The following is a 12,959-nucleotide window of genomic DNA, read 5'->3' on the forward strand; positions in this document are numbered from 1 at the left end:
ACCCGACATATACTATACCTTTGTTTTATTATAGGCACTTCAACTTTTATTTATCTTTTTTTTCCAGAAACCACAGTCACTTAGGAAGGAGTGTCACTCAATCTGGTAAAAGGTTGCACAAAGTACATTTTTCCCATCCAATTAGCAAAGTAAAGAGGAGCACAATGCATCTCAAGAACATAGAAGAACACAGAGCAGATATGAAAGTACACCTGTGGTTAAGGATACCCAAGTGTGAGTCCTCTACACCTCCTATCACTGGATTCATGTCACCGCTGAAGCGGCATCACATGCTGTAGCACCCGGCACACAATGACACAGAGGCCAATAAGTTTTAAGAACTGTGCAATTCTTTTGCAAGTATAAGAGGGCCAAAGGGATTCTTATTATTTTCCGCTAAGACTTTGTCTGAAGCAGTGGTTCAATAGCACCTTTCTCTCCGTGATGCTCATTAGAAGAACTTTAGGTTGGTAAAATGATTGATTTTCCTTGCTGTTGGAGCACTTCTGAATTAGAAAGAAATGAGAGCAGATAAGACTAGGGGAGAATACACAATGAAGCAGTGGCCTCAGCTGGCCAAGTCCTGGAACTACAGCAAACCTTTCAAACAACACAATATTGCTGAATATTCTGACCAATTTTATATTATAAGCCCCAATACTGAAATCTGTTCTACATTTTGAATAGGCTTTCCTTAATACAAAGATGTTCACTTTCCAAACTGAGATTTAAACAACCTTGGTTAAAACAAATATTTAATTACACACATATTGCCTTCTGGTTAAATCCCTGCGGAAATGCACGAATTTATCCCCATTGTAGGTTTCCCTAAAATAATTTGCAGATCTTAAACTGACAATGCATTATACAATTTGACTGTACGATCTTGTTCAGTTCTACCATTATCCGTACTGGAATTGTCTAGCTTTTTTGATACCAAAAAAATATTATTATTAATATTAAACAGGAGTTTTTTTAGCGTCAACCTATTATGCAGCGCTGTACATTAAATTAGGGATTGAAAATGACAGACAGTGAGACAGGAGGAGGAGAGGACCCTGCCCCAAAGAGCTTACAATCTGTTCTTTTATAAAGCCCATGAAAGTTTAGCAATGGCAGCCTTTACGTTTGTTTCTATACAGGATTCATTTGAGTAACTTGCAATGGATAAAACAAAACTAAATATAAAATGTACCTTGTATGAGTGGTTTGTCTACATGCTAAATATTGCATTTTTTTGTGATATGTTCTAAACCTGCCAATGAAATAAATAACTGATATCTGTTCTGGACCTTCCCAAAATTTTAGAAAAAATACTTAATGTGAAAGGAAGAATTCAAAAATTAAAATAATACATTAAATAGGCAAAAAGTTTGTAAAAATTGCTTGGAAATATGAACACTGATGTTGCAGAGATTCTTTTATGGCTTTTCCCCTGCTCGAATAGTAATAATGAACGAGAGCCACACGTATACACAGAAAGGAGGGGAGTTAATTAAACATATTATTATTGATGGCTCTGGAGCGGAGTTCTTCCCATGGCACCTGATCATAATAGTACTCATACATTTGGAAAACACCGCAATGGCCTTAGTGTATAGTAGAGAATCATTTTATTCAAGTCCTAAAAAAAAAAACTAAAGAATTTTTCTGAATGTTTATAAAAATGGCTAAGGTAATTGGACAGCTACATCATTTATTGTTAACCTTGACTTTCTTTATTTCTGGAGTCACTGTTTTTAGATCTGGCAATGGTCCAGAAAGTCTGCAAAATCTAATAAATATTCCCAACACCTGAATTAGGAGAAAGGAATAGACTGAAGATGAGACGAAAAAAGAAGCTCTTTTGAAGGCACCAAATTATGTATGTTAAAAAATAGTAACAATTTTATTAGAAATATCAAAAAATTATATAAATCACAGACAAACGTAAGTTTTAGCTTATGAAACCAAATTTATTCAAAAATCTAGAGGTTTTTTGGTCACTAAGAAATATGTGCGTTTGGTCACTAAGAAGTTTTTTTTAAATATTCTGGATTGCCTTGTATTGATTATTGAAGGTTGTTTTGACTTACTTTCACATCAGTTTCTTGAGGTTTAATGTTTGTAATTAATGAATTACAGTCACGTGAAAGGGCTTGTTGGTAAGAGTTCTTGAGTAACTTCTTACTGTAACCCCTTCCCAAAAGTCTTTCCTTTAGAGCGTTCGGTTTTATTTAAAGTCCTTAAGATCAGTGCAGTTGCGCCATAATATTGTATAATAATTTTAGCAGAATGTTCTTTTTAAGGGGGTGAGGATGGGCATTCTGCATATGCAAGATCGTAATCCCCGCAGTATCCTTTCTCAACAGGGTTGTGTTGAAATCCCTATTTTCGTTGTTACGAAATCCCCTGATGAAGTCCCATGTGGGCAAAACGCGTCGGGTAAGAAACTCATGACAACATCTAGGCTAAACTTTATTAACAAGAGGGACTCTGTAATTATATATAACCTCTCAAATTTGGTTTTTTAAGCTAAAACTTACGTTTGTCTGTGATTTTATTAATTTTTGAATATTTCTAATAAAATTGTTACTACTTTTTTAACATACAAAGTTTCCTGCCCTAAAAAAAAAAAAAGGCTTTTCTTTTCTTCTCATCTTTAGTCTATGCCTTTCTCCTAATTAATGTATCAATCTAGGCTTGGCACAATTTGGATCTCTCTGGAGATTGCATAGGCGAATACTCTCCTAGTGCACTCCGTTTTTCTATTTGACTATTCCCAAGAGCCTACAGTGTGCTAAAAGTTTTTGTTCCCTAAATTTTTTCAGACATCCTACAAACAGTGCTAGATTGGGCATGATTTTTTAAAGCTCTCCAAGGCTAGGGAAGATATCATGGGTGAACCTGGGTGATCTAGCAATCCTGGAATGGATTCCAGGTTTGCTAGTTAACTGAACATATGCTGGGGTCTATTTATAAAGAAGTGAATCTGACATTTACTAAAACATTTATTAAATTCCAATAGCAGTGTTTCAACACATAAAGATACTTTGATTATGGAGCTGGTCTTCACAACACAAGCTCATGTTGCTTTATTGCAGAACTCCAGCCAAAAAATAAAGAGTATGATAGATGATAAAATAAAAAAAAAGTTTTTGCTGCAAAATATACATTTATTTCAGATATATCTCTTACTACTTTTTCCCAGCTACTAGATGTTCTCATTCTGGTGGTCAGCATTATTAAAACCACTTTGTCTGAGTCCCATTTATCCCGGACCTGCCCTTGTCTGCAAATGGATAGCAAAAGGTAAACCAGTATAGTATAGCAGTACAAAAGCTGAATCGGAGAAGCGTATGTCGGTAAAGACTAAAGCTGCGTACACACTTCCAATTTTTATCGTTGGAAATGAACGACGAACAAACGACGAACGACCGATTGGCCAAAAATCGTTCGTAAAAAAAGTAACCAACGACGCCGACGAACGAGGATAGTCGTTGGAAATGAACGACCGGACCGGCGGATCAGACGACGATCGTTGACCATCTATCGTGTGTACGGTCGTTCAGTGATCGTCCATGGTCTGAGCATGCGCGGTGAACGAACGTTCGCTCACTTCCTGTGGTGCACGTCACTTCCTGTATCGTTCAAACGATCGCATCGATCGTGTGTACAATATCTTTGAACGATCGTGTCCTTATCTGTATGTACAGGATCGGTGCCATACGATCGTTCGCAGATATCGTGCAGGATCGTTCTTCGTTCGTTTACCAACGATAAAAATTGGAAGTGTGTACGTAGCTTAAGAACACTGACAATCCAGTGGATTATATTTTGACAGGAAGGAATCTGATCCTTACAGCAGACCTAAACTAAAATTTTCATTTTCCATAAAAGAGTAGACAACCCTTTAATATAAAGTAAAAATGACTCCGACATGCGCCGAAGAAAAAGCTTTTTCTTCAATGGAGTTTTAAAAAAATGCATGCATTCGCAGTGAGATGCCCCCCGCCAATCTCGCGCCTGCACTGTGCGAGATTGAGTGACGTAAGAAGAAGGGCAAAGAACATGCCTGAGACCCGATCCAAGGAACCCCTGGAGAGATCGACAGTACTTCGAAGGTAAAGGCGAGTGAGATTTTTTTTCTCCAGTTTACTTCAACTTTAAGACCATAAGCTTGATAGGTCTGCCTGGAACTGTCCAAAATGCTTGAACAAAAAGCCATATCAGCCTTCAAGGGTCTCTTTGGTATTAGGAAAATAATCTGTAGCTGAGATACTGGCAGATACTGGCAAATAAGGAATATAAGCTGTTCTTGGACCCAGACAGAGGGACCAAAGAAAGGGGTCCTTGGCTGAGAACATAAGTAATTACACTAGCCTAGAAGAAAGTCCTAAGTCTCATTGCACCTCATCCCAAGGTGGTACCAAAAATGGTAAAGATGGGGTTCTTTAAAAAAAGGCTGTCAGATTGGACACTTACCTGACACAGTCGACTACTAGGTAAAAACAACTTGAGGGTAAATAACAAAGAAGGTCTCTAAAGGGTCCAGAGAACCAAATTTCGGTTGCAAGTTGTCAAGAGGGTCAAACGGGGGAGCTATATGGACGATTCTGTACAAGGTTTAAGCCTAGATACAGCAGGTTAATGGTTTTTATTCCAAAATAATATTGAAATAATCCAGACATAATTGGTTTGAACTAGCATTTCACCAATAGCACTATCTCAAAGAAAGGAAAAAAAGCCCAGGGGCAGAAGCTCTGTGGTAAGCCTAGTGGTGATATCCTTTTTATCCTTAAGTATTCTAAGAATAATAGTTTGAGCGATTAGTTTGGATTGTAAACTCTTCTGGGCAAGGTCCTCTCTTCCACCTGGGTCACTGTCTGTATCTGTCTGTCATTTGCAATCCTTATTTAACATACAGAGCTGCGTAATATGTTGGTGCTATATCTAGCTATAAATACCTATATCCGGGCGGGCGGATCCCATGGAGTCACCAGTGTTTCTACTTAAGGATTTCTGTATCTAAAAATGAACCTGTTTAGAATGCAATTGAATCTTGCTGTCAGAGGTTCCACAACTGAAATCCTTCAACCGCAACAACTTTCAGTGAGTACACCTATTCCCTATGCCCAGATGTAAACAGCAGAAAATGCATGTCTACCAGCTGCCCACACTTGGAATTACCATGATGAACACCAAAGCTAGGTTCTGCTCAAAACATGTTCCAAACTACTCTTGTCGCATTAAGATCCTGTTCTTCCTTGATTGTTAACACATGCCATTTCATTACTTATATGTCTATATCCCAATCAGATGACCTTTCCAAAAGAATGATCCAGCCATGTAGAGACAATCATATTCCCAGCATCCTGGTGAACTATCAGGGTGAAGAGGCAAGATCAAGAAGTTGATGTGTTAGGAGAATGGTGACCTGTATGTTTTCTACCTGACCACCGGAACCAGAATGTTCCTCTGGTGAAGCCTCTGGAAGCCATAGCAAATCTAGTGGATACTATGCAAGATTTTAGAACTTTAGAACTTTTAGAAGAGAGGAAAGATTCAGAACTTACAGATCTTAAATGAGGCAAATGTTCTGCTTTGAAAAAGAAAATCTTGACCAGGTTATAGTATTCGCCACAGAAAATATTTTATTTTGGGTGGGAAGAAGTTGTAGACGGTTGGTACTGTGATTCAACTTTACAGTTACCACCCAAAAATGGCTGTTTATAATCTGAGCTCCTGTCAATACCACTTCCTGCACCTATACACCTAAGAAACAAACTATCCGTGTGCCTGCAGAGGTTATTAAGTGCCTCTCCCCATTTAAGAATGTGGCAGTGCTCCTCATGTCTGAGGGTTTGATAGACTTTCCCCTCATTACTGTCCTAGTGACCACTCTGAACTGTAGATTACCCCTCAGGACAATCAAGGCGAGTTAAGCTGTGTACACACGTGCAATAGTTATCGTTGGAAATGAATGACTAACGACCGTTGGTCCAATATTCGTTAACAAAAAAGTGCACAACGATGCCAATAAACGAGGATTGTCATTGAAAACGAACAACCGTCCCGGCGGATCTGATTGGGTGACGATCGTTCACTATCCATTGTGTGTACAGTTGTTAAGTGATCGTTTCTGCGGTACACTTTCTCCTTTACATGTCACTTCCTGCATCGTTCAAACGCTCGTATCTTCGTATCTAGCGTGTGTACATTATTGGTGGATTATATTTGAACGATCGTATCGTTACAGCATGTACAGAATTGTGCACAATACGATCGTTTAAAATAATCGCGCATAATCGTTAGTCGTTCATTTCCTAACGACAATTATTGCACGACAATTATTGTGTACCTAGCTTAATTAGAATCATAGACAGCAATACAAATAGGTTAGGGTTTCAATGATTTTCCACTTGGTTTAAAAAACTAAATGTTAAGGATATTGGTTAGGAGTTATACAGAAAGTAAAGGCTGATTATAAGGGCTGGATAAAGTTTAAGATATATTGTAAGAATAACAGAAAGGTATTAATCTGGCAGTAAAAACAAGGTGTTTATTTTCTTCAGTAGTCTCCAGAAAATCACACACTAAAATTATGTTTTGCATATAGTAAAATTCCAAACACCTATAATAACCTGTACATAACACTGCTAAAGCTAACAAATACAATACAGCTCAATATTATTACAGAAAATAAACACATTTTTTTACTTTAGATTTACTGAACATCTCCAAACATTTGAAAAGTCCCAAAAAATAAAGTGGCCATATAAAAACATCACTTCCAACAACAAAAATGAAATATTAGTACGATAGAAAGCATAGAAGTAAAAAGCAGAACACTTTTAGGAAGCTTTATTGGAGAGACAAACAAAAATTTTCTGTTTGACCCAGATAACACAAATCATTGCATTCCAACAATGAAACCAGGAAAATATGAAACAAGTCCTCTTTACGTCTCGCAACACAACACAATAAAACTGCCCACCACTGAACTGTTACATTCTTCCTGTTTAATAAATTACATGAAAGTAAAAATTCTAGACTAAAGTTGTTTATTCACCTACTACAGGCAAAATGAGCAGATAAAGGAGAAAAAGTATTCCCCAACAATAACCATTTCAAATCCATACATATATAGGTGTTCTAGATTTTAGTGAGAACCTTTTTAATGAATATGAAGGCGGAACCCATCTTTAATTTTAAACCTCATATATCAAGGCTCTGGTGTTCTACAAATGGTGCTAAAATCTTTAGGACTGGCCCACACAGCAAATTCAGCCCAAGAGCTGACTGTGCTAAAAAGAGTTTTCCGTTAATATCAAAATATAATTCCAGAATTTACAGGCAACACCTGCTACAGATTCAAAAGAAATTGTATTATTTTAATGCTTATTAATGAAAAATGCTTTTCTGTCCAATAACATTAGAGCAAGACTATAGATTACTAATAAACATACAGTCAAAAACCAGATGTTCTGGAATAATATGCCATGGACCGATTAATTAAAGATACAATTGTTTGGCAACGTTAAGACTAGATATATCTGGTGGAAATAACCTGAACATTAGTTCAGTAACACACCAACTCTCAGTGGTGGAAGGGGTAACAATTTTTACTTTTTTTACAAGACAAGGGTAATTTCTTATGATCTGGTGCAGACACAAACCAAGTAGAAAAGCATTGTGGTTGAAACCCCTTGTCCCTTTTTTTGGCATGGTGACCATTTGTCCCAAGTTCCCCTTTTTCCTCATATATTTAAATTCTACCCTTTGTTTTTCAAATATAACACTCACTGCGTAATATGGAACCAGTAATTATTTAATTTTCAGGATCCCCCAACATTTTAAGTTACTGAGATGCAGAAATGATCGATTCTCCTTACTTCTCAGCGCCTTATTGCAGGCAGTTTTGAATTGAATAAGGACTGATAAAACCAAGCTTCTCTTGATTTTCTTTGCCAATATATGGCACTGTCCATATTGAAAATATGATCTGCAGTGCTTGCAGGAAACAACCACATTCCTGAAATGCTGATGCATTTGCTAAAGGTGAAATATTCTTTAAATCTAGTACTCTTTCCTTAAATCCTATACTCAACTAAAGACCTTCATGTCATTATCAATGAAATAATGCATAGTGTTCAACTGAAATCATTTTAGGACCTTCTCTTGAAAAAAAATACATTTAGAACATTTTGAGCATTTATATTATTATAATAATAAAAAAAAAGAATTAAAATATGAACACTGATTCCGCAGAGCATCTTTGCAACTTTCTATTGCACAACTAATAATAATCTGCACTAGGTGGAGATAATGAAACATATTATTGTTGATGACACATTGTGATGTCTTCCAATGGCACCTGATCATAATATTACTCATTAAATACATTACAAAAGAGTACAGTGCCTCAGAAAAGACTTATTTATGGACATTTCAGACCTTTGGCGAGTCACTGTGTTCTGCTGTAAGCTCAACCACGATCCCACCTTAAATGGGAGAGGTTGGGAATCTTTATTTGTTTGCAGCACATCATGGTGCTGTGAAGTTTACCTCTCCAGTAGTCAGCAGAAAATCATACATTCATTTTTGAATACAGTAAATCTCCAAGGATCTTAATGTATTTGTACTTGACACAACTAAAGCTATAGAATATAATAGAGCTTGCCATTCTGATGGAGAATAAAAGCATTTTTTCTTTTAATTCGAAGTCTTTAGCTTTACTGTACTGTCTGTATTAAAACATTTAGAAAGTAACACAAAATAAAATGGCCATAAAAAAACTGCAAAGACATCACTTCCTACAACAAATGTGAAATACTTCTACAATAGGAAGCTAAGAAGCAAAAAGCATATTGCTTTTAGGAAGCTTTATTGGGAGACAGAAACAAAAGTTTTCTGTTTGACCCAGATAACACAAATCACTGCATTCTCACTAACAACAAAACCAGGAAAATATAAAGTCCTTCCTACAGCTTGGAACACATACCAAAAAACTGCCCACCGCTGACGTTTTACATTCTTCCTGATTAATAATTTATTTAAAAGCAAAACAGTTGCTCAGTTACTGCTTTTAGTCCATCTACAAGCAATACGTACGTTAAAGCAAGACACTTCTTTTATATACTATGTGCACTACCCCGTCAGTCCCTCTTACCAGCCATGATCTCAGGATTAAAGGAGGTACTAGCGAAAACAAAAATATAAGCCAATTCACCTTCAGTAATATGTCAGATGATGCATTTGCAAATATTGAAAATGAAACACCTATAAACACTTACTAGTGTTTATAAACACTACCTGGAGATGTTTGGACTCATAGCGATTACCTTCATTTGTCTAGTGCTCAAGAGTTCTCTTCTAGCTATATGTGAACTTTTGACCATCCATTATCACTATCACCACCACCATCACCATCCAGTATCAATGTCAATAAAAATTAACACAATCCCAGTTTTCATTATTCTTTCACATGTATATGACTGGTAAAGGTTTGGCTTTAGCTATTTTTAGAACTCAATTGCTTTAGATTGGGAATATTGACATTCCAAACGTATTGTACATCTTGAACATTAAACTTTCCAGCCTGTCACACAATCTTTGGAACTGTAATTAAATTTGCACAGACTAGTTATTCAAGTTGCAATGAATTCCCAGTACCTGTTTTGCAGTCAACATGGGCCTTCATCCTTACGTGCAACCCTTCCCCAGAGATGTGCTGTACATATCTACATGTAGAAGGATCCAGCCTGATCTCCTCTGGTAGATGAAGCTCATCACAGCTATCCTGAGACTGGATTTGCAAAGCTGACTGACTCACAGTAACGTCAATTGGAAATCGTTTGCCTTCAAGGCCACTAAAAGACAAAGACACCAGAAAAAGAAAAAAGAGTAAGAAAAAAACAGAACAAAGCTTTACAATCACGCTACTAAGCTACATATTCTGTACAGGGCATCAGGGCTCGGTTTTGAATAGGAAGAAGTAAGTCCCCCCAATATCTAGGACGTGGTCACTAGTATTTTTAGAAGGTTCAAGCAGCCGTGGTACACATGGCAGCTGCTTGAAAGTTCTATGCCTGGGAAGTACTGAGCTCATTGGAATGAAGGATATAGATTTATTGGACCCCTCTCTGGCTGGTGAGGCCTGTACCCTGTGGACTGCCTACCTATATATTTACTTGTATTGACACCTTCTGCTTTGGGAAATAAATACCCTGTTTCCCTGAAAACTAACTTTTGCTCCAAAAAATGAACTAGGGCTTGTTTTCAGGGGATGATTTTTTTTTTCATGAACAACAATCGACCTTTCTTTTTGAACAAAAAATCAACATTTATTCAGATATAGTCATGCATCACATTCCGGAACATCATCATAACTGCATCTTGAATTTCTTGCCACTCTATTTCCTTTAGAAACATTGGCCCCAATTTCTCATGTCTAGCAATAGTGTTTTCCTTAAATGATCCCTTAAACTCTTGTTCGATTTTTTATATATGTTGTAGCCTACTTTCGAGGCTTATATTTCGAGCATCCTCAAAAATACGGAAAAATCATGCTAGGGCTTATTTTTGGGGAAACAGGGTGGTTTATGATCTGACCTATGGGAAACTTTCAGTGAGAGACACAGTTTATCAGATCTGCTGGAAGACTTCAGGAGTGAGAAAGAAACAGAATAAGCAAAATAAAGAATATTTAGAAAGTGTCCCAAGTAGAGCTGTCAGGCTGGAGAACACTGGGTTAGGCAGAGTCTACATCAGAGGTAGGCAAACTTTTGTGACCACTGAGCCATTTCAAGGGTTTCTCTTCAGGGGTCGTTCCCTATTTACCCCGGCAGCGAAAGTATTAACGCTGTCCACGGTAAATAGGGGAGCCACAGCAAGAGGAGGCTCAGGAGCGGCATGATGCCCCAGCGGTGGTAGTTTGGATCGGCCAGGGAAGGTTAGGCCGGAACAAACTACCAGCTAGGCCGTCTTTAGCCTAAAGGCCAGAGTTTGCCGACCTCTGGTCTACATGGACAGTTTAAAAAAAGGATGTAAACCTTCCTACCATGTTTAAATGCGTTTTTATTCACATTTACAAGCGTTTTAAAGCTTTCCTCTAAAACACTAAAAAATCCTCTTATAAACGCCTATGACGCATTTTACTGTGATTTTACGTAAGCATTTATAAAAGTTTTACTTTTTAACTCTTTCGGGGAATGAGCACACAGGTACATAAAACCCCTTACTCATTCCCTGAAAGGGTTAAAAATATGTGTAAAAAAATAAGACCAGACTTTAATGGTAAAGTCATTTATTAAATGTGTATGTTTTGTGTAACTGTTAAACTTTTTTTTGAACAGGTTATCCCACAATGAAAGTATGATTCCCATGGCTGCATCCATGACATGAGCACAGCTGTGGGACTCCTGACAGGGTGGGATCCCCAGGCACTAGGGATAAATGAGGACAAGTCTACCCATTCACCTCTAATGCTCCGTGATTGGCTGAGAATTCGCAGCCAATCACATAGCAGAGCTCTGCTGATATTTTAGTTTTCTTGATTGCTCCCGCAGCCCGAGGGGAGCTGTGACATGTGTTCTGCATCATAGAACACATGCCACAGCTCCGCTAGGGATGCGGGAGCAATCAAGAAAGTGGATCTTCAGCATAGCAAAGCTCTGCTGATTGCTCCATTCCGTTTGCCATTCAGGGCTAGAGGTGAATGGGGACAAGTCTCCCTATTGAAGTGTAGTGCTGAATGGCTGAGAAAAGGGAAACCCTGATGACGGCTCAAGCGTCATCAGAATTTCCCTTTCCGCAGCCAATCATGGAGCACTAGAGATGAATAGGGGGAATAGGTGCTCATTAGCCCTCTAGTGCCTGGGGATCTCACACTGTCAGGAGTCCCAGAGACCATCATTGTGCCACAAGCTGTACGCTGATTACATACAAAAAGTGGAGACCAAAGGACCACACTACATGACAAACAGACAATCAAAGTGTGCAGGAGGGGAAAAGACTTTATAGAAATAAAAGTATATAGTTTAGAGAAATGGGTTAAAAAATGAAAGGCTGCGCTATTCAAATGTTGTAACCTTAGCTAGCATGTTTTTAGACAATAATGGACTTCTTTCATCAGGGCTAAAAACAACATTATCAGAAGTTGGAAGATAACTAAACTCATGTGGTGATCTCATTATCTAAAACGCTTCTTCGCCCAGATACACAGTTCTACAAATGTAGGACTAGGTATGGAAATCCCTTGTTCTGACTTTATAGCAAGACCTACATCTGAAAATTGTCTAGTCTGAAAGCAGTGTGAGAAAAGTGTTATCTAGCTGTGCCAAGTTGCTAGTGCCTCTGAACTACACAAAAATGTCACTATGTACGGAGATACAAGTAGGTAAAGGTTTGAAATCAGAATAAAAGTTCTTAGGGGAGCGTGCCAGCATTTGCCATAATAGGCGAGTATGCACATCATACAAACCATGGTACATTTCTGCAGTCTCTGGGCGTGCTCCCCTTCATGTGAAGTTGCTAACTCCCCGCATCCCTCATCTACTGGGCCCAGTATCTTCTTACTGCACCTACTGGACAGGCACTGATGATGGCTTTTCCCATTTCCACACCATGATTTCTGCTCTACTGGATTCATTGTATTCCTTATTCACCTATTGGCCGGGCCCTTATGGTGTCATTTTCCACCGACACTCAATCCCTCATACTACTCTGTCTTCTTCAACATGTCCCATTGAGTAGGCACAAATGAGGAAACTCCCTGCTTCCATGTTTTCTCTTCTACTAAGTTCTGTGTCTTCATACTTTGGCATTGGGCAGGCACTGATGATGGGACTCCCTACTGCCATGTTTTCTCTCCTATCAGGTCCAGCATGTTCTTACTTCACCCACTGGGCAGCCATGGATGATGGCACTCCCTGCCTACACTCCATTCCTAACATAATAATGTCCTCTCCTTCCCCCCT

At 38.2% G+C, this 12,959-nt stretch overlaps 1 protein-coding gene across 1 annotated transcript in view; it reads right to left on the bottom strand.

Annotated features, from left to right (window-relative positions):
• UBE3D (ubiquitin protein ligase E3D) overlaps positions 1-12,959 on the bottom strand; it is an 80,942-nt gene that overhangs the window by 65,054 nt on the left and 2,929 nt on the right. The window contains exon 2 of the mRNA XM_072408571.1: positions 9,655-9,851. Coding sequence (XP_072264672.1) covers positions 9,655-9,851 — 197 coding nt within the window. The remainder of the gene's footprint in view (positions 1-9,654; positions 9,852-12,959) is intronic.

This window comes from Pyxicephalus adspersus, chromosome 4 (assembly GCF_032062135.1).
Source record: "Pyxicephalus adspersus chromosome 4, UCB_Pads_2.0, whole genome shotgun sequence".
NCBI classification, from domain to species: Eukaryota; Metazoa; Chordata; class Amphibia; order Anura; family Pyxicephalidae; genus Pyxicephalus; species Pyxicephalus adspersus.